The following is a 19,597-nucleotide window of genomic DNA, read 5'->3' on the forward strand; positions in this document are numbered from 1 at the left end:
CAAGCTTGAGAGTGGGCGGACAGAAGCGGCATTGCAAACCCTCCGGCTGAGCTGATGTGAAGCTCTTCGGCACGCCAGGTCATGACGCGTCAAACATCGGACATGTCTGGAGAGCATCCTCGGATGAATTTGGCGTCAGGGAGATGTGGGGATAGCGTGGTGGTAGAGATGCAGGAACGCGTCTCGATGCGGTTAGCGCCCAATCTGCACGCGCGGGGTATCCGGAGCTTGCACAAAGTTACGACGCCGATGTCATTGACGTCCGACGTTTACACCATCCACAGCAACAATGGCACCCCAATTCGAGCCCATGAAGAATGACCTCATTCTGCGCACAGCACGAGGTCAATAGCCTCAATCGGTCAGCAACGTACAGCGTATTGACACTCAACAGGCGAAAAGGTCGAGCGCCCACCGATATGGGTGATGCGCCAAGGTAAGCATACATCGTCAAGAAACCTCACCAATGCTGACAGCACATAGCCGGACGTTACTTGCCGGAATACCACGAGGCGAAAGGCAAGAACGACTTCTTCGAATGCTGCCGCAGCCCCGAAATCGCATCCACCCTCACCCTCCAGCCCATTGAGCGCTACGAAGGCCTCATCGATGCCGCCATCATCTTCTCCGATATCCTCGTCATTCCGCAAGCGATGGGAATGGAGGTCATAATGGTGGATAAGAAGGGCCCGCACTTCCCCGAGCCGCTGCAAACGCCAGAGGACAAGCAGTACAAGGAGGTTCTTGAGAGGAAGGTGGATGTTGCCGAGTCGTTGGACTATGTCTACAAGGCCATCACCATGACTAGGCAAAAGCTGGCAGGAAGAGTGCCGCTGATTGGCTTCTGTGGCGCACCCTGGACATTGCTGTGCTACATGGTCGAAGGCGGTGGCAGCAAGATGTTCATCCAGACCAAGACATGGATCTACAAGTACCCCGAGGAGAGCAAAGCGCTGCTGCAGAAGATTGCCGAGCTTTGCGTGGAGTACCTGGCTCTTCAAGTTCAGGCTGGTGCACAGGTACGTGGCATTGCCAAAACACATCGGTCCGATGCTGACTGTCGCAGATGATCCAAGTCTTCGATTCCTGGGCAGGAGAGCTATCGCCAACCTCCTTCAAAACCTTCGCTCTGCCATATCTCAACTACATCGCCGACAACCTGCCCGCGCGTCTCCAATCCAAGGGCCTCGAGCCAGTTCCTATGACCGTCTTCGCGAAAGGCGCATGGTACGCCTTGTCGGATCTTTGCGACACCAAGTACAACACAATCGGTCTCGATTGGCTACATGCGCCGGCGGAAGCATACAAGATTGCGCAGGCAAAGGGTAAGGTGCTTCAAGGTAATGCGGACCCGGGTGTCTTGTACGGTACCAAGGACTCTATTACAAAGGTGGTAGAGGAGATGGTCGCTGGGTTTGGTGGCGGCAAGCAGGGGTGGATCGCCAACCTTGGACACGGTAAGTCAAGCCATGGGTCACATGACGTGCCGCATCGTGCTAACAGCTCGCAGGTATCACACCGTTCGTCAAGCCAGACGACCTCAAGTTTTACTTTGAAGAGATCCACAGATTAACGAAAGCCTAAGGTCATATTGAGGGTTTGACATAGCTATATAACCCTGCTAAATATAAGGAAAAGCCTTAACATGTCTGGAGCATGCCTCAAGAGTTGAACGTGCGAATTAGGTAACCCAACGTCAACGTAGGCGTCACAGTGTTAGTTGTTCCTGGATGCGATGCTCCAAATGCGGCCTTACTTGGCCGTCACGTGTTGCGCACTGACCTACCTAGGTAGGTCGCTTGCCTTACCCTCCCCCCGCCGAGTCCTACCCACGACTATCAGCGAATCATTGCACATCTTCTCCAAAATCACCCATCCGTACAACATGACCAATCCAGAGATGTGGCCGATATCCAGCCCCAAGACGTCAGTAGAGCCGTACATCGCATTTGGGCCTCTCCTACTGACACGGAGAATTAGTAAACAGTCCGATGTCAACGGCGCTCCGCAAGCCATCATCGAGTCACCGCTTCTCCGCCTCCCACCCGAGCTTAGGAACATTATCTTCGCCTACGCACTCGATCACGGGACAGTCTCTCCCCATCTCGGAACGACTTGTCTAGAGCGCAGGTTGAGGAAAGACCCGATCCGGAAGCGCTTCGGTCTGCTGTTCACTTGCCGACAGATCTACGCGGAAACTGCTCTCCTCCCATACAAGCTCAACACGTTCAGTGTTCGGGGCTTGATACCCTTAGTGGCTCTTGAGAATTTCTTGGGTAGGCGAACTCAGGCTCAGATGCAGGTGATGGACAAGGTGCAGATGGATTATGAAGAAGTGCGGGCGGCGACGGTGTGGATGGAGAAGATTGCCAGTGAGCTTGAGCCGGCTTGGTAGGCAACCTGAGATTGCGCTACTTGAAGGATTGGACATTGTCTCGATGAAGCTACAATAAGTTGGCTTGAATAACTTTGGTGTGTTCTTGATGGATGTAGGGAATGTCAGGGGTTACCGTATACCTTCACGCCTTACTTTCAGATCCGCAATCGCTCACGAATTGGACATCGAGATCCTCCACACTACTTGATCAGAATATTCCTGCTCATTACTACCGACCTGTTTCTCGAGCGTGATTTTATGATAGGCTTTAAGGAACCTTTCCGGGGGTCCTTCCGTGGCTGCCTAGTCTGATCAAATAACCCGCTATATTTATACCACCCTCTCCTCCTTCTTCCCCCAGTTGAACATTGAGTCTGTGTCAACCGACTCTAGAGTCCACCGACTACCACCAATATGTCGAGTCATTCACAACCGAAGAAGCGATCGAAGAGAAGCAAGAAGACTATGTATCGAAGGCGGCTGGCGCGAACCCACATGTAAGTCACTATACAGAATACAATGCGTCAGCCTGATCACCAGCCAAAAGCTCTGAGCGCAATGCAACCGTCTCGCCCCTCCTCCGCCTGCCCCCCGAGCTACGAAACACTATCTTCGCCTACGCGCTCGACTACGAAACCTTCATTCTCGAACATCTAGTCCCACGTATCCGCACAACCGGCTCTCGCCACAAGGATCCAATCAACCTTCTCTACGTCTGTCGTCAGATCTATATCGAAACCGCACTTCTTCCATACAAGCTCAACAGATTCGTAATCTGGACTGAAGATTCCCGCAATCTAGTCACATTTCTCAAGGGCCGGACGTCAGCTCAGATCGAGGTCATGTCATATGTGGCAAGGAGATATACAAAGTATTTTCACATGCTCGGATGGCGCCACTGGACGTTCATGTCTGCCACTGAATGGATAGTGCGTATATGCACAATAGGGGACGAGGCCGCCATCTATTGGTCTGACCGAAATCTGAGTATCCAGCTACCTTGACTTAGGGTCTGCGACGGTTGGAAGTCTCTTGTGGAAGTGAAGGAGTCATAGTTGCCTTTCTCTCGCGCACGTTATGCTTGGCGCACTGACGTATTGTAAATACCTACAACTTCAACCCCCCTCCATCACTCTCTCGTTTTGTCTCCAACGTACACGCCCGCTTCAGTGACCAGGATCCCAGCCACGATTACGGCATGTCGAGTCCGAAGAAGCGTTCCGAAGGCGCCAAACCTGATCTCGCGCCTCTCGCCCACCCGATGCCCAACGAGATGTACGTCAATTGCCGCCGTCAAGAGGGAATGAGCACTGACACATAACGACAGCGTCGATTCCACTCCCGACCGCAGTACCGAGCTTGCGATCGCGTCTCATCCAGCCGCCGCCCGGGACGAAATGTGAGTTCGTCGCGAATAAGATCAAGTAACGGTGACTGACAGAAGACGACAGTTCCCAGCGCAACGCAGACTCTCCTCTCCTTCGCCTCCCCGCCGAACTCCGCAACCACATCTTCGCCTTTGCCCTCACTCAGGGAGATATCAAGTGGAACTACGGCACCTGGCTCAAGAACAAGAACTCGGTCAACCTTCTCTACGTTTGTCGGCAGACTTATGTGGAGACTGCCCTTCTTCCCTACTCACTGAACACATTTTCGTGTATAAAAATCCACACAATCTCCTTGCACAAGTTTCTGAAGTGCCGAACGCCTGCGCAAAGGGCAGCTATGCTAGCAGTACCACGCGAATACCCGTATAATAGCGGTAGGAAGCTGGTGTTCTCGGCGGCTGAATGGATGGCCATGTGTCAGGCTGGGTTGGAGTGACGTGATGGCTGAATTGGAGATTTTTAATTCTGTCCTCCCAGCTACGAGGGCTCCCAAGTACTAAGAGCCATCTGGGGCACAGCGGAGGCTCTGGGTATTTCCAAACAATGGCAAGATTGCATGTCAATGAGCGGTCCTTTTATTCGTGTCGAATAATACTACTCAGGTTCCTTCACTTCTTGTCACTTCGTACCTAGCGCACTGACCCAAACAGTATATACTCTATTCTGGTTTACTTCCATTGCCTCATGCTCCTCCCCTGATCTCAAATATTCGCCCTCCAGCTCGCCAAATCAGAGTCCGACTTCAGTATGTCGACCTCGAAAACGCAGCGCACCAAGTATGGGACGACGAACCGCTTGAATGAACGTCGAGACGACATGTTCGTCAAAGCCTTCTATAATCCAACACTGTCAGCTAACAGGTCTCGCTAGCACCGAGCGCAACGCCACCTTATCCCCACTCCTCCGTCTTCCCCCCGAAATCCGCAACCACATCTTCTCTCTCGCCCTCAATCACGGCTACATCCCGATAATCTTTCCAGAGCGCTCTCATCGTTGGAAGATTAAACGAGCTGAACGCCGAGGCTTCGAATATCGCTACCACTACAAGCAATTCTGCAACTTCTTCTACAACCCCATCAGCTTCTCGGGGAGGTCTTGTTCCTTCAAGCTGAAAAAGCGCCCAGTCCGCAATCTCAAGCGTCTCAACCACCTTAAGCGGCCCGTCAACCTCCTGTTCGTGTGTCGCCAAATCCACGCCGAGACCGCACTGCTTCCGTACAAAGTCAATACATGGGTGATCGAATTGAACAGGCCCTGGGAGAGGATAAGAGAAGGGTATGAGCGGTACTATTGGCATGATCCAATGCACTTCGTCGAGAGATTGACCGCAATCCAGAGGGAGGTCATGGAGAAAGTATGGTCTGTTGACGAGTTTGGAGGCAAACATACGGTATACATGGGGTCTGCGAAAGTTTGGATGGAGCGCTGGTTGCCACGGCCGAGACCTTGCGTCCTTGAGAGTATGGAATGTGAGGACACGAGTATATTTCTGTTACCTTGAGGTGGTGGTTTGGCAAGGTGCAGTGGTCGCGCCTCCTCGCGGGTACAACCGAAATGGGACTAGCTTCGTAATCACCTCCAGTAGCGCAATGACTCGGTAGACGCTTATGGATACTTCACTTGGCCCATTCCTCTACTTTTCCACAACCCTGAACTTCAAGCATCCGTTGGCCAACCTCACGGCAATGGACTGGAACGTTCTAATCAATATGTTGGCGTCAAATGAGCGATATGAGAGAAATTGCGATCGGATGTGAGCTACCTGCGATCACGGAAGAGGATGACTTACACTGACACGTTACTTCAGCACCCAGCGAAACGCCAAATCACCGCTTCTGCGTCTTCCTGCCGAGCTTCGCAACCAGATCTTTGCGCTTGCCCTCACTTTTTCCGAGATCACTATCTACTACAGCCCTGAGCGCGGAGAACTCACTAGTTACACTGGTTGTCCGATGAGACCATGGAGTCCGCTTGGTCTTATCTACGTGTGTCGGCAGATTCATGCAGAGACCGCGCTTCTTCCATACGCACTAAATGGATTCTGCATCTATTGTTTGACTGTACGACCACAGAATGCGAGGAGATTTATTGAGAAGAGGACAGCGGCACAGAGGGCGGTGATGAAGAACGTGCGGAATAATTACATGGGCCGGGAGCACTACACGTCGGCGGAGGAATGGAGGGATTATTAGTGGTAAAGAGGGTTGAGGGAGGGATGAAATGGATGGCTGACTCCGAATTGGTCGCGCTTACGAAAGCGATCGATGCTTCCTCTGTTATTCTAGTAATGCCCTAATGAATACCCATCGAGTCGCTTCAAGCCCGAATGGTTGACACCAATATCATGATCCAGAGTATTTAGCCAATTACACTTGCCTTGTACGACCTACGCACTGACCGCAACAGTACATCTCGGCCACTCCAATCCCTCCACGTTCCTACATCAACTTTGGTGGACTATTTCCGCAACGCCCAACACCAACGCCGACGCCAACATGGATCTCAAACCGCAGTCGGAAGAAGCGCGCGCTCACATGTAAGTCTCAAAAGGATGCGAAGCTCTTGAGAGTAGGTACTAACACATAACCGCAGTACTCAACACAATGCTACCGCCTCCCCACTTCTTCGTCTCCCCGCAGAGATCCGCAACATGATTTTTGCCTACGCCCTCAATCACGGCGACATCGAGCTGAAGGTCATTCCCAGGATAATAAACGAACCCAGTCGTAAGGGCTGCTGGAAGCATCGCAACTGGGCAGGTCCTTTCAACATTAGTCTCCTCTACGCCTGTCGTCAAATTTACTTCGAGACCGCGCTACTTCCCTACGAGCTCAATATCTTTGTGGTCTCCGGAAACGACAGCGCGTTCCAGGACTTCTTTGGCCACCGGACATTGGAACAGGTTGGCGCTCTGGCGAGGGTGCGAAGGCAGCCGGACACGCGTCTGGGAGCGCGACCCGCGACTGAATGGTTGGAGCGACTGAAGGTTTGCAGCGCGAGGACATGGAGGAGTCGAGACTAGGGTTTCATATGGCAGATGGAATGCTATGTGCAGTCGAGCACCGTCTCTACGTCCAGATTGCATCTCATCATACACATCTTCTTGGTGGTGAAGTCAGTCGTTCAGAACTACTTTTTCCCAACGTCTCTCTTACTTGCAGCGAAGTAGTGTAGTAAGCAAGAGAACCAGCTCTCAACTCTCAGCTTTACTTTTACCTGTCTTTTTTGATCGTCGACTAACGCGCTGACGAGCAATTACAAATGTCTGTCTTCCTGATCCTTCATTCTCTTCTACACTCACCATCCGACTCCGTCAGCTACCAAGCACCAACCCCAATCTCAGCATGTCGCTCCCCGAGGAACAGCACAAAGACTCCAGCTCCACCATGACCTCCTCGGAAACGCAGACAGAAGAGATCAAGATCGAAGAGGACCCCAAAGATGAGGTCGCGGAACAAGAACAACGATTGAACAACATGTGAGTTAGCCTCTGATGCACATCTATAGACCGACGCTGACCCATTTCTCCAAATAGCACACATCTCAACGCAACAACCTCGCCTCTCCTCCTTCTCCCAGGCGAGATCAGGAACATGATCTATGCGCTTGCTCTTGATCACAAGGACATCAGGATCTTCAAAGGACGCGCGATCGATGTTAAACATCCGATCAACCTCCTCTACGTCTGTCGCCAAGCCCACGCTGAGACAGCACTTCTCCCATACGCAATAAACTGTTTCGCCATAGTCCATGAACCTATCGATGCTCAGCTCAGATTCATCGCGCGGTCCACTGCCACTCTACACAGGTTGCTCAAGGATCGAACACAAGCTCAGATTGGTGTAATGATGAAGGTGAGGAGACTTGGTGAACTTGAAAGGTTCGCGCAGTCTGCAACTGAATGGATGAAGACGGCACCTAAAGCGTCGTAGGGAGTTGAACGAGTTCATGAGAGCGTGGATATGAGGTTGCGAACCAAGAGCTTCAGGCGAAACGGCGACTGTGAAGGCGAGAGTAATGCATCTCCCACTTTGGCAATGTCTTCGACAAGAAGACTTGGTCTTCTTTGGATCTCCATCTCTTCCTAGCGGGTCTCATTCCATTTGCTCTATAGTGGCGGAGCGGTGTAGCGTAGGCGCAAAAGACGTCTCAGTCGCCTTCACATGGCGTTCGCGACTAGCGCGCTTACCAAGAATGATCCATCTCTCTTTCTCGTTTGCTTAAATCCTTCTTTCCTTCCACACTCACCCTCCATCGAAGATATTCATCAACATCGATTACGCCTACAACTCCAACATGTCTCTAACCGGGGCGCAACCAGACATGAAGCAACAAGAGGTCATGGAGCAACACTTGGATGAGCTGTGAGCTAGCTGTCAACATGATCCACTCGAGTACCACTTACACCCGCATCTAGTACTTACCTCAACGCGACAACTTCACCTCTCCTCCTGCTCCCGGCAGAAATCCGCAACATGATCTTTGAGTACGCCATGTATCATGGAACCATCAATCTACACCTGAAATACAATACGCAGACAGACATCGCCGGATCTGAGCCACGCCATAGTGAACCTCTGCTCTTCGTCAGTCGCTAGATCAACTCGGAGGTCGCCTTACTACCATACAAACTCAACGTTTTCTTCATCAACTTCCATCGCTATGCCGATCTCGGCGACTTTCTGAAACAGCGAACGCCAGATCAACTTGATCTCATGGTCAAAGTGATGTGCAAGCTTAGCCACTGGGGCCGTCAAGTGCACGTAGCGTCTGCTGCCAAATGGATGGCGTTTCTCAAGGAAATGCTGAGGAAGGAGGCTTGAAGGGCGGGAGTAGTTGTAGTGACGATAGAGGCGAGGTGTGTGGTCAGTTTGACATCGTCACTGAAGGAGGCGGACACGATAGTCTCTTCACCCGGAGTATTCGTACACAGTGTGCTTCTCTCTGCAACGACGTTACCTAAGTTCTTTTTAACAGCAAAGTAGCGCAGCAGTATCTCAAAAGACTACTGCCACCTTCACCTACCGTTTGCGACCAGCGCGCAGACTAGTCAATACATCTCAGCTGCTTGTTCCAGCGCTCCTTCCCTTCTACACTCACCTCGTGACCACCACCAGGTAATACCTAGGTACATACAGTTAGTTGGCTACTACATACAGCCATCACTATACAAACGCCCCTGCACACTACACCCAGGCTCATACATCACACTCGCGGTTCAGTAGCCGATTTCTAGAATCTACGCCAGACTCCTACACACCACCCCACCAGCTACCCGCACATAAGCGACAGCTCCAGCATGTCTGTCTCCACAATACAGCCAGAAGCCGAAACCAAGATCGCGCACCAAAGCCATCTCTCGGATGCGATGTAAGTCAGTGTCTACCTGAGATGAAGCCACCACGACTGACTGTCATAGCTTCGAGCGCAACGCAACAACCTCCCCCCTCCTCCGCCTCCCCGCCGAGATACGAAACGAAATCTTCTCCTACACCATGTCCAACTCCACCATAACCATAGCCTACCCCGTCGACACCCACAACCAGAGTACCCCCAGCAAAGGACCCTACCCATCCGCCTCTCTGCTCTTCGTCTGCCGGCAAATCTACTCCGAGGTCGCCATACTTCCATACGCACTCAACAAGTTTGTAGTTTTCACGACGCGTTTGAAAGACCTTCAAGTCTTTCTGAATCGGCGGACACAGGAGCAAGTTGAGCGTATGCGGGACGTGAGTTGGGAATTTAATCTTCCAAATAGCAACACGGCTGCTACGGAATCTTCGTATTGTGCGAAGTGTTGGCTGGAGTGGTTGAAGAATTACACGAATAACTCTCGATAATGTCACGCAACTACTCACCCGACTCAACAAGTCATTACATTATCCCTGAGCAGATGGCGTTGTACATGAGAATGCACCATCCGCCCGTTGCCATGATGTTGACCCCAAGGCGTATCCTCGGCCATACTAGTAATCATATCATCCATGAACTACCCCCTCTTCATCACATGTCATAATGAGCGACTTCACACGTCAAACCATCACCTCAATCATCACACGTCGAACCACCACATCTATCACCTACTTGCATTCATCATAAAGAAGTATCACAGAACAATCGCATTTGCATTACATCTCAATTCACTCACCACCAACCCCACATTCTGACTTTACCAAAACCATGCCATTGTCCAGGCTGACTGACCTGTCTAAAGCAACGCCATCTGACTAGCAAGCAGCCAAAAAAGCTATAACAATGCCTCTTTGCAGTTTACAGAAAGTAAAGTAAAAGAAGTAAAAAACACAAACTCTCTTTGGTATCGCAGAAGCATTTGCCGTGGCAGCAAAGCTAACAAGGTCGAAAACCTCCATGGAATGCAAGAAAGAAAACTCCTCTCACGCCCACATCTCCTTCCTTCTACAACCTCATACCTCGTACTTCGTTCCTTGCCATTCATGCATCATAAAATCATGCTAATCCATCTCTACCCCAGCACAGACGCTACACACCTCTTACTGAGACGCACACTGCACGCGCTCAGCCCCCGGATGCATATCATCATCCTCATCCTCCATACCGCCCATACCCCTCGCGCGCTGGCCCTCACCCCCAGCATCAACATCCTCGAGCGTAAAGTCCTCGGTCATAGCATCAGCCGGCGGCATAGACTCCGGTACTTTACGAGGCGGCAGCACAGACTCCAGGGCGCGAATCTGTTCGGGGGACATGGGCCCGCCGTCCTCGTTGTTACCGAGGCGCTCCGGGAACTTGACGTCGAACTGGATGTACAAGTTGCCGAAGTCGTGGTGGCGGTACGACGGCATGCCCTGGCCGCGGATGACCTTGACTTCGCCGGGGGAGATGCATTCGCCGGGGATGATGTCGACGGTTAACCAGCGCTCGTCGAGGTGCTCGATGTGGATCTGGCCGCCGGCCAGCGCGGTCAGGAGGTCGATTTCGGCGTGGTAGAAGAGGTCGTCGTCTTTGCGTTGGAAGCGCGCGTGTGGTTTCTGCTCGATTTCGAAGACTACGTCGCCGGGTTCTACGCCGGGGAGCTGGTCGCCCTCGCCGCGGAATTCGATCTTGTGGCCGGACTTGACGCCGCGGTCGACGTGGACGTGCAGCACCTTGCGCTCGATTATCGTCTTCTTGCCGTTGCACTGCTTGCAGCGGTCCTTGTCGCGGATGATTTCTCCTTCGCCCTGGCAGTCGGGGCAGACGGTTTGGAAGCGCTGGATCATGGGTCCCATTTGGCGCATCATGTGCTTCATACCGCGGCCGTCGCAGCCGGCGCACTTCTTGACGGCGCCGTCCTTGCCGCCCGCGCCGTGGCACTTGGGGCAGATGACGGATTTCTGTAGGGCGAGCTTGGAGACCTTGCCGCGGTAGACGTCCTCGAGCGAGACCTTGTGGACGTGCGAGATTGTGCGCGCCTTCTTGGGTCCTTGTTCGCGTCCGCCGCCCATACCGCCGCCAAACATGCCACCAAAGGGACCGCCGCCGCCGCCGAAGAACTGTGCGAATAGATCCTCGGCTGCCATGCCGCCACCGCCGCCCATACCGCCCTGCTCGAGTCCTTCCTCGCCATATTGGTCGTATATTTGGCGCTTCTGGGGGTCTGAGAGAACTTCGTATGCGTGGGAGAGGTCCTTGAACTTGTCGGCGGCCTCGGGGTTGTGGGCGTTCTTATCGGGATGCCACTTGAGCGCTCCCTTCTTGTACGCCGTCTTTAGTTGTGACTCGGCGCAGTCTGGCGCTACCTGTGGGTTGTTAGTCTTCTCGCCTTTATTTGTTCGTGGAGTTGATTGTGCTTACCCCCAGGATATCGTAGAACTTTGTGTCTTTGACCATGGTCGCGGTTCGTGGTTGTTTGGTGGAAACGTAGACGAGGGGCTAGCGGGGTCGTAAAAGTCGGGTTGAGGGGCAATAGAGAAGGGTCTCTGGGTGATCTGTGGAAAGCCCGAGTCGCGGTGTCGGGAAGATCTTAAATCAAGTCAGCGTCGAGTCTCGGGGGGCCAAAAGTCGCAGTAGTCGCCCGGTTGCAGCTCAGCCTTGCAGGTGAAAGAAGGCGCGGGTAACTCGTCGAAGTGCTGACACCATGAGCAAAAAGGCGCTTACCTAAAGTCGCCGCGGGAGAATCTTCGCGGTGGAGAAGTGAAGAGAACGGGTATCTGACTCGGAGGCAAGGTGCGTGTTCACAGTATATATTGGGGTGCGTGGGAGGGCGAACGCTTGTCGACTTAAAAGTAGTAACCGGGATGTAGCAAATGCACCGGCTGCGCCGAGCGAGAGAAGATTCCAAACAATTCCATGCCCTTCCACGCTGCCTCGCCAGCCCAAGATTGCCTGAATCCGCTCGTCTGCCTGCCCAAACTACGCAGCAGGCTCCACTCTATCGAATGTCACTGCAAAATCCGATATTCACTGTCCCAATGTCTGCATATGGCGTGAGAACATGCGTTTGGCATTGCGCATTGCTTGGGAAGCTTCGATGAAGGTACGCTATGACCGCTTTTGGCCGAGCCAATCAGCGCGGGGGCGATCAGGCAGGGCTCTTATCGCCGAAGATTGGCGAAGTTCCGGGTGCCGGAAGGGGACCCTTCTTTTGCCTTGCGCCATCGCGCAGCTTCGCCTCAGCCACATGGAGAATTTGATCGCGAGTAAGGCCGAGAAGACGCCTCAGGCGCAACGTCAAGGCAGCAGCAACATATACATTTTGGCCAGCATGCGAAAAGGCGGATTCTAGCAGTAATCGACTTTCAGCAGTCCAGAATGACACCAGTCTAATCAACCATCATCAGTCCAGCAGTCCAGATCCTCATGCACAAAGTAGACCATATCAATATCCTCAACTGATCTCTTTTCTACGTCTAACGTCCATTGACACTGTTCCTAACAGATTCATCGTCCCCGTCCCCCAAAAACCCCCCATCCCCCAAGTACCTCTCTCTCCCCCCAAAACAACCAACTCCCCTCCTCACCCTCGCCATACTTACCCAGCCCTTCTCTCCTCCCCCTCTCCCCAAGTTCACCCCACCTCATCAAAAGATTGCCATCAAGCACACCCCTCGCCCCAGTCCCCGCATCCCACCCGCCATCACCCGTCGCCTCGCTGCCCATTCGAAACGCGCGCGGATTGAGCGAGCAAGGCGAGTCGAGCGTATTAGCGAGGTAAGCCGTCAAATTAGATAAACGGCGGTAGGAGTCTTCTGTTAGGGGGGTGAGCAGGGCGAGGGTGCCGGATTGTGTTGTGTGCAGGATTTGGTGGAGGGGAGGTTGGGTGGATGGTGGGGAGGGGGTTGTGGTGTCCATGTCGTCTTCGTCGGTGGCGGCAGGATTGGCGTTGGATGTGAAGGCGTCGGTTGTGGAAGGGAGGGATAGGTAGGATTGAACGAGGTGGAGGGAGGTGGGGAAGTGGCCGGTGTGGAAGGTGGATTTGTGGAGGAGGCGGGAGCCGGCTTCGGATTTGGGGTCTGTGAGATGGATGTGTTAGGGGGTGTTTGGATACATAAGTTTAGAAGTGAGGATGGGGGACGTACTGTCTGGATCGAACTGTAGGACTTGTAAGTTCATATCTGCGTCTGCGACGATGAGGTGGAGTTGTTGGTCAAAGGGAAGGAAATCCACTGCGATGGTTTCTAGATTATGCTTTGAGCGGGAGAAAAGAGACATCTTGTAAGGCTCTTCCTGTTCTCGCTATTAGCATCATGTCTCATATGGCCGAGTTACTGTAATAGCATGACTTACTGTGTACCCCGTGAACCAAACACCCCGGTATGCATCTGCCATAGCCAGCATACCCGTTCCAGGCAGATTCTTCAAGTCGCTAACATAGCATTGCATGTCCATGAACGCGACTGGAAGCAAGGTGCCGTCTTCCTTGAGACCTCGAACCATGCACTTCTGTCCCTGGGCCATGATCATAAAGCCTTGGGTGCCCAGTCCAGAGATAGCAGACACCGCGCCTTTGACTTCATCCTTGACGATGAGCTTGAGGCGCTTGTTGGTCTCCGGTCGATCTGGCTCCGGTACTACGGTGATGACTTCGAAGATACGGATGCAACCCTTAGTTGCGAGGTCTTCGCCGTGGACGATCGAAGTGCCGACCGCGATGAGATCTTTGCGTTGGTGTGTTACTTCGCTGACTTCGAGGTTGAGCGTTTCGATGCATAGGATGACTTCCTGGGGATCGAGAACATGTGTGTCGATGATGGTCCATGACTTCTCGTCTAGTAGTTTTAGAACGCCACGTTCAATCTTGGGCTTGAAGCTCATGTCCTCCTTGGGTAGCTCATAGTGGTACGTCTCACTGGGATCCAGTTGGTACTCTTCGAATTGGCCCGTTCCAACAACGTATAGCCCTGCCGGGTGGTAGGCAAGGGCGTGCACCTCCGCATCCATTGGCATGCGTCGTGTTGCCCATCCGAGGTGACCGTAGTGTGTTTGAGGCGGAAGTTGGGAGATGCGCAGTGTGTCTGTAGAGTCAAGGTAGGCAAATCCGCGCTGGCAGTTCGATGTGTGGAACGATGTAAGACCCTTGACAGGCTTTCCGCTAAGACCAATGACGCGTGGTGCGCTTGATGATTCCTTGAAGATGAACGCCGGAGTGGTTCCTCGTTGAAAGACGGTGCTGTAGCCGCAGATATCACTGACCGCTAAGAGTGTACTTTCGAACCCTTGGTCTTCCGAACCTGCGTCTTCGATGTATCGTGGTATGTGTTGTTGCGACAGCTTGACCCATCGCAGGTTTTGAGTCCAGAGTTCAGAAGCAGATCGCGATGGAGAATGGAAAGCTTTGTAGATGACGAGGTTGTCGCTTGAAGTGCGGATCTGGATATCGTTAGTTGCTAGAGGAACGTGAGTCTGATATAGTATCTTACGATCAAATGAGGAGACTTTGTAGTCGCATCCCCCAAGTCCGCGGCTAGAATCTCGGTGATGGTAGCTTTGATAGCGCTCCGCTTAGGAACATAATCCATCGCTAGTACCGGCGGTAAGAAGCTCAACGCCTCAGCAACGTAACACGGCTTCTCCATGTCAGACATGGCAAACACGCGAAGACCACCTTCTGGTGTCAGGAGAAAGGCAAAGACTTCCGTGAAACTGGATGACTTGAACAGACTGGCCGAAAGCCATGTTGTTCCCGTCAGCCCAGTCGCTTCAACATCTTCAAGCTCTCCATCACCGGTAGCCTTGAAGATCTTGACACTAGAGTCCTCGCGCAGGATGAGTAGGTAGGGGTCTGCGAAACTAGCGTTGATGACGTTGATCTCGTTTCCGCTCTCTTCGTCTTCCATGGGTAGGATTTGGTCCATATTAAATTCTAGTCAATCATGTTAGTCTGAGAAGGCTGATAATGTGGACGACATGGCTTACCCGAATCGTACGTCCTGACCTCTGTCCGCATGACCTGGACAACCTTTGTGCCAGCGGCCAGCACACCCACAAAGAGAGTCGAGCCTTCTTCACGCTCAAAATCGCCCTTGTCGGTTTCAGTCAGCTCGTTGCCGTTGACTTCGTAGACCACAGTAGTTTCAGTGCCGTCGTCGATGGTCTTGGAGACAACCAGGTACTGGTCATAATCCACATCAGTAGCCATGTTGGCTTCAGTGTCTTCGCCAAACGCAGCAGTCACATCTCCCGGGGCTTGCTTCCGAGCATGCACAGCCCAGACGCCATGCGCTGAAGGTAGCTCTTTGGTCGCGATACTGACGGGGTGGAGCTCGCGGTCAAGAGCGGTGATGGCTCCAGCCGATCCTCTACCCGTAGACAGCATGATCTCGCCCTTGTTCAACGAATCGGTAACCTTGCCAGGATGGAGGACGGCAGTCTTGATCGGTGCTATACTTGGCAAGATGTCGTGTATCCTGAATGTGTACGTTCCTGGGGCCGTGGGCTCGGACACAGCTGCGGTAATCTTCTGAACAGCTGGAGCTGTATCGTTGTAGAGATCGTCCTCCATATCATCCATATCCTCCTCGTCAGACATGTCCTCGTCGCCGTCGGAATCAGCATTCGTTTGCTTGCGTCGCAGTTGAGTGGATGAGCCTGTCCAGCCTAGCATTGCTGACTCGCCGTCCTCGCTTCCAACGAACAGTCGCCCTCTGCCGAGATTGCTCGTACATGAAGCGGCAGCTTTGAGGATTTGACCGCCATGGTCTTCCGAGACAGTCTGGATAGTCATTCCAGATACAGTCCGACCATCGAGAGTGAAGGTAAGGATGAGGATGCGCCCGGTGTTGAGCACAATCATCACATCGCCCGTGTCCTGCGACAACAGCTCGACTTGGCATCCTTCCAATTGCAGGGCCAGGTCTGACTGGTCGCTGAGTGGAAACGACGTGCAAGCCTTGGCGAACTCGTTGACAGCCACGCCATTCGTCTTTCCTCCCTGGTCGACGTGTATGATCTCGTTTCCTCCTACCAACAGAGCACCACCAATTGGGGATGGTAGCGGTACCACTCTCGTGATGTCGTAGGGCAGTCCGGTGACTGAGAGGAGCGTAGTGGAGGCCTTTTGTTCGAGATCGAGGGTGAAGACGGAGTAGGTGAGGGTGTCTTTGCGGTGGGCGAGTAATGACGGGGCGGTGGTTCGCGAGGCAGCGACTATGCCAAAGGTGGGTTCGCGGTACTCGTGCAGAAAGGCGAGGTGGACGGGGTGGGTAAGGGTAGGGTCGAGGTTGGTGAGTGGGAGGACGAAGGAGGAGGAATACGGCGTCTTGTGCTCGCCATTCGCCTGCTCGGCCTTGGTCTCCTTGGGAGCCTCAGCATCGGAATCATAGTCATCTTCGACGAGATCACGCTGGCGAAAGGGCAGAATGGCGAGGTTGTGGGTGCCGAACTTGAGGGCGGCGCATCTGCTGCTGGGGTCTGCCGTCAAGAAGTTGTACGTGTCTTTGAGATCAGCGGACCAAGGGGCAATGCCGGGCAAGTCTGGGTTCTCATAGTAGTGTATTGATATTGTATGGAGGTTGTACGTCTCCGGGTCCCACTCCACCAAACTGAGCTTCGCATCCCGAAACGCCACCAGCAGCGCCTCGCCCTTTGACTTTGTGTTGAGCGCTTTCACGCGCGCCAGCGATATGACGGTGCCGGCGAGGGGGAACTCGCCCACCAGCACCAGCTTGGCCGTGCTCTCGGTGCGCTGCAACGGCACGTCGGCCGCCTCTGTGTCGAGGTTGGCCGCGGCATTCTCCGACTCGTTTCCTCCGCCCGGGGTGACTTCGGTCGTGGTCGCCTTGAGCTCGAAGATCTGGAGCAGCGAGTTCTTTGCGACGACTAGGTTGTTTGACCTAGAGTGCACGAAGGGCAGGCTGATGGCATGGCTGACGGCGGTGGGCGGGGCTATCTCAGTGTAGCACTGCATGGTGGTGGTCGAAGGTCGCTGCCGCACTTCTCATGGCAGTCGTGGTAGTCGTGCTGGGTGGGGCGGGATAGCTCAGCGCGAATTCGTGGTGTTGACCGAGGTCGCGTCAAAAGAGCTCATGCGCGATTCTGTCTAGCGTGTTGTGTTGGAGCTCCAGCCCGGGAAGGTGCGACCCATGCTAGCTGTTCTGGGCAGGATCGAAGCAGGGTTCTGGCCGCTAGACGTCATTCCAAACATCGGCGGCTTCTACCTGGAATCCCCTCTTCTCTCCTCCAGCGATAGCATCTGCTGTCAACTGGTATCAACATGGCGCTGATACAGACCTCTCTCATCTGGGTCGCCTACGCCGTCGCCGTGGGAATTCTCTTTCTCATCGCGTCCACATTCGTCTATGTCTACCAGAAGCCGCGCGATCGCGCCGCGGCCGTTACCATTGTCTGCATCTTCACCACTCTCGCCCTGCTCGCAACCGTCCTCCTCATTCCCGTCGACGTCGCTCTCGTCTCGTCTACCTCGAGATCTAGTCTAGGCCGCAAGAAGGATTGGGCGACACCGGAGAAGGTCGATAGCATTGTCTACACTCTGCGCATCGTCTACTACACGCTCTACTCGCTCGATGCGCTTCTCTGTCTGCTCGTCATTCCCTTTACCTACTTCTGGTACGAGGAATACGATGAGGATGCGGCTGAGCACGGCGAGCAGACCGCTGGCCAGCGCATTGCTGGTGCTCTCAAGTGGACTCTCGGCTTCCTCATCTTTGTAGTCGCAATCTTCCTTGTCGGCTTCTTCGTGCCCTTTGCGAAGCAGGCCAAGGATGACAAGCGTCTGGACCTCGACTACTTCAAGCATCTTCTCTCGGAGAACCGTAAGCAGCAACTTCCATTGTTTGATGACATTGGCTAATTCCAGCAGATGGCGAACGCGCTCTGTCCTTCGGCCTCGGCTTCCTCATCACTGTCGGAACGGTCCTCTTCGTGCTCTACACCGGTGCTGGTATGGCCCTCCTCCCCGTTGCCATGATCAAGTCCGCCCCATCCGTCTCAGCTCCTACCCTCGCCGCAAACACCGCATCCCAGCTGGAGAACAACCGCGAGCGCCAGCGACAGCTTGAAGGCCGCAACGAAGGCAGCGAGGGCGGACTGGACAGCAGGGACAGGCGCGAACTAGAAGCTCTCGTCCGCGAAGAGCGCACCCTCATCCGTCGCGAGCGCCTCGCTGCCGAGTCCAGCGGCGAGGACCGTCATTGGATCGTCAAGGCCTGGATCAAGACCGAAGCCTTCTTCCGCCCGCTGAAGCTCATTGGCGGCCTCATCCTCATGGTCTTCGCCCTCGTCATCTTCGCCAGCATGCTCATCACCGGCATCGACAAGGCCAAGAACTCCATCTGCGGCGCCCACTGCGGCTACATCCTCGGCCACATCAACATCTTCCAGCCACTCAACTACATCCTCGTCAAGTCCGCCAAGGTCTTCCCCATCGACTATGTTATGTTCCTCCTCCTCGTCCTTTTCTTCTTCTCCGCCTCTGTCGTCGGCATTGCGACCGCTGGTATTCGCTTCCTGTGGATCACCATCTTCAAGATCCGCAAGGGACATACTTCGCCCCAGGCTCTTCTCATGGCGACCGTCCTCCTCACGCTAATTACCCTCGCGATCAACTATTCCGTCGCCATGGTCGTCGCACCCCAATACGCGACCTGGGGCCCGCAAACCTACTGCGACATGAAGACCAACAGCCTGGACGAACAACCCGATTGCACCGAGCACAAGGACCTCATCAAGGCTTGCAGCGAACTCGCCACCAACCCCGCTGCCCAGCAAGTCTGCACGCCCTCCGTTCTCAGCACCTTCATCAACCGTGTCACCATCAACTTCCCCTTCTTCGGCGTCGTCCTCTTCTGGGCTCAGTTCGCCTTTTTGGGTGTCTATCTCATCGTGTTCTTGACTACGCTGTTCAAGGCGCCTAGTCTCGACCAGGAACAGATTGATCGTGATCTCGAGGAGGAAGAGGAGGAGGGTCTGCTGGCTAGCACTGGACGTAGGTTCGGCGCTGCGTGGAGTGATGTTACTGGAAGGGCTAGGAAGCCTGCGGGCTATGGTGCTACTGATAGGGATGAGAGGTTTCAGTAGGTGAAGAGTGCTGTGGTGTCTCAAAAGTGGGTGTAAATTGTTGTGTTCAGGATGGGGGATAATTTGTTATGGATATGCGTGGGATGGTATATATGTCTTTAGGTCTTTCATGTTCCGGTTCAAGTATTTTGCATTTCTCCAGACGTCTTGTTTCTCTATTTCGTACGATACCTCATTTTGGCGTTTAGCAAGTTTGCAAATACACGATGAATCTTCAGCCCAAACTAGAACTCACCGTTCACCGTTCATTTTCATCGCTTGGCGCTCAAGACGCCTCTCCATACAACCAGCCCGACGGTCTCCTCCATCTTTCTTCTTCTCTCCTGCCACTCCTCTA

At 53.7% G+C, this 19,597-nt stretch overlaps 5 protein-coding genes across 5 annotated transcripts; 3 read left to right on the top strand and 2 right to left on the bottom strand.

Moving 5' to 3' along the window:
- Window positions 1-289: 289 nt before the first annotated feature.
- Window positions 290-1,584, top strand: HEM12 (Uroporphyrinogen decarboxylase in heme biosynthesis; the record flags this gene model as incomplete). Its single annotated transcript, XM_049381436.1, has 5 exons — window positions 290-344; window positions 395-436; window positions 484-1,019; window positions 1,067-1,457; window positions 1,511-1,584. The coding sequence occupies 5 exons, from the start codon at window positions 290-292 to the stop codon at window positions 1,582-1,584; spliced, it is 1,098 nt and encodes a 365-aa protein (XP_049228764.1).
- Window positions 1,585-1,885: 301 nt separating this feature from the next.
- J4E87_009863 (uncharacterized protein) lies at window positions 1,886-7,697 on the top strand (the record flags this gene model as incomplete). The annotated part of the gene is made up of 14 exons (XM_049381437.1): window positions 1,886-1,902; window positions 1,981-2,372; window positions 2,771-2,874; window positions 2,932-3,306; window positions 3,555-3,652; window positions 3,705-3,776; window positions 3,829-3,973; window positions 4,486-4,613; window positions 4,636-5,040; window positions 5,573-5,700; window positions 6,172-6,301; window positions 6,358-6,751; window positions 7,083-7,243; window positions 7,301-7,697. 14 exons carry the CDS (start codon window positions 1,886-1,888, stop codon window positions 7,695-7,697), a joined length of 2,946 nt encoding a protein of 981 aa, XP_049228765.1.
- Window positions 7,698-10,277: 2,580 nt separating this feature from the next.
- On the bottom strand, window positions 10,278-11,616 carry J4E87_009864 (uncharacterized protein; the record flags this gene model as incomplete). The annotated part of the gene is made up of 2 exons (XM_049381438.1): window positions 10,278-11,525; window positions 11,581-11,616. The coding sequence occupies 2 exons, from the start codon at window positions 11,614-11,616 to the stop codon at window positions 10,278-10,280; spliced, it is 1,284 nt and encodes a 427-aa protein (XP_049228766.1).
- Window positions 11,617-12,552: 936 nt separating this feature from the next.
- On the bottom strand, window positions 12,553-17,131 carry CFT1 (mRNA cleavage and polyadenylation factor subunit; the record flags this gene model as incomplete). The annotated part of the gene is made up of 6 exons (XM_049381439.1): window positions 12,553-12,617; window positions 12,762-13,238; window positions 13,305-13,452; window positions 13,513-14,595; window positions 14,646-15,088; window positions 15,142-17,131. 6 exons carry the CDS (start codon window positions 17,129-17,131, stop codon window positions 12,553-12,555), a joined length of 4,206 nt encoding a protein of 1,401 aa, XP_049228767.1.
- A 306-nt stretch (window positions 17,132-17,437) lies between these two features.
- On the top strand, window positions 17,438-19,260 carry J4E87_009866 (uncharacterized protein; the record flags this gene model as incomplete). Its single annotated transcript, XM_049381440.1, has 2 exons — window positions 17,438-17,996; window positions 18,044-19,260. 2 exons carry the CDS (start codon window positions 17,438-17,440, stop codon window positions 19,258-19,260), a joined length of 1,776 nt encoding a protein of 591 aa, XP_049228768.1.
- Window positions 19,261-19,597: the final 337 nt, after the last annotated feature.

This window comes from Alternaria ethzedia, assembly GCF_023757985.1.
Source record: "Alternaria ethzedia strain BMP 0044 chromosome Unknown scaffold_40, whole genome shotgun sequence".
NCBI lineage: Eukaryota > Fungi > Ascomycota > Dothideomycetes > Pleosporales > Pleosporaceae > Alternaria > Alternaria ethzedia.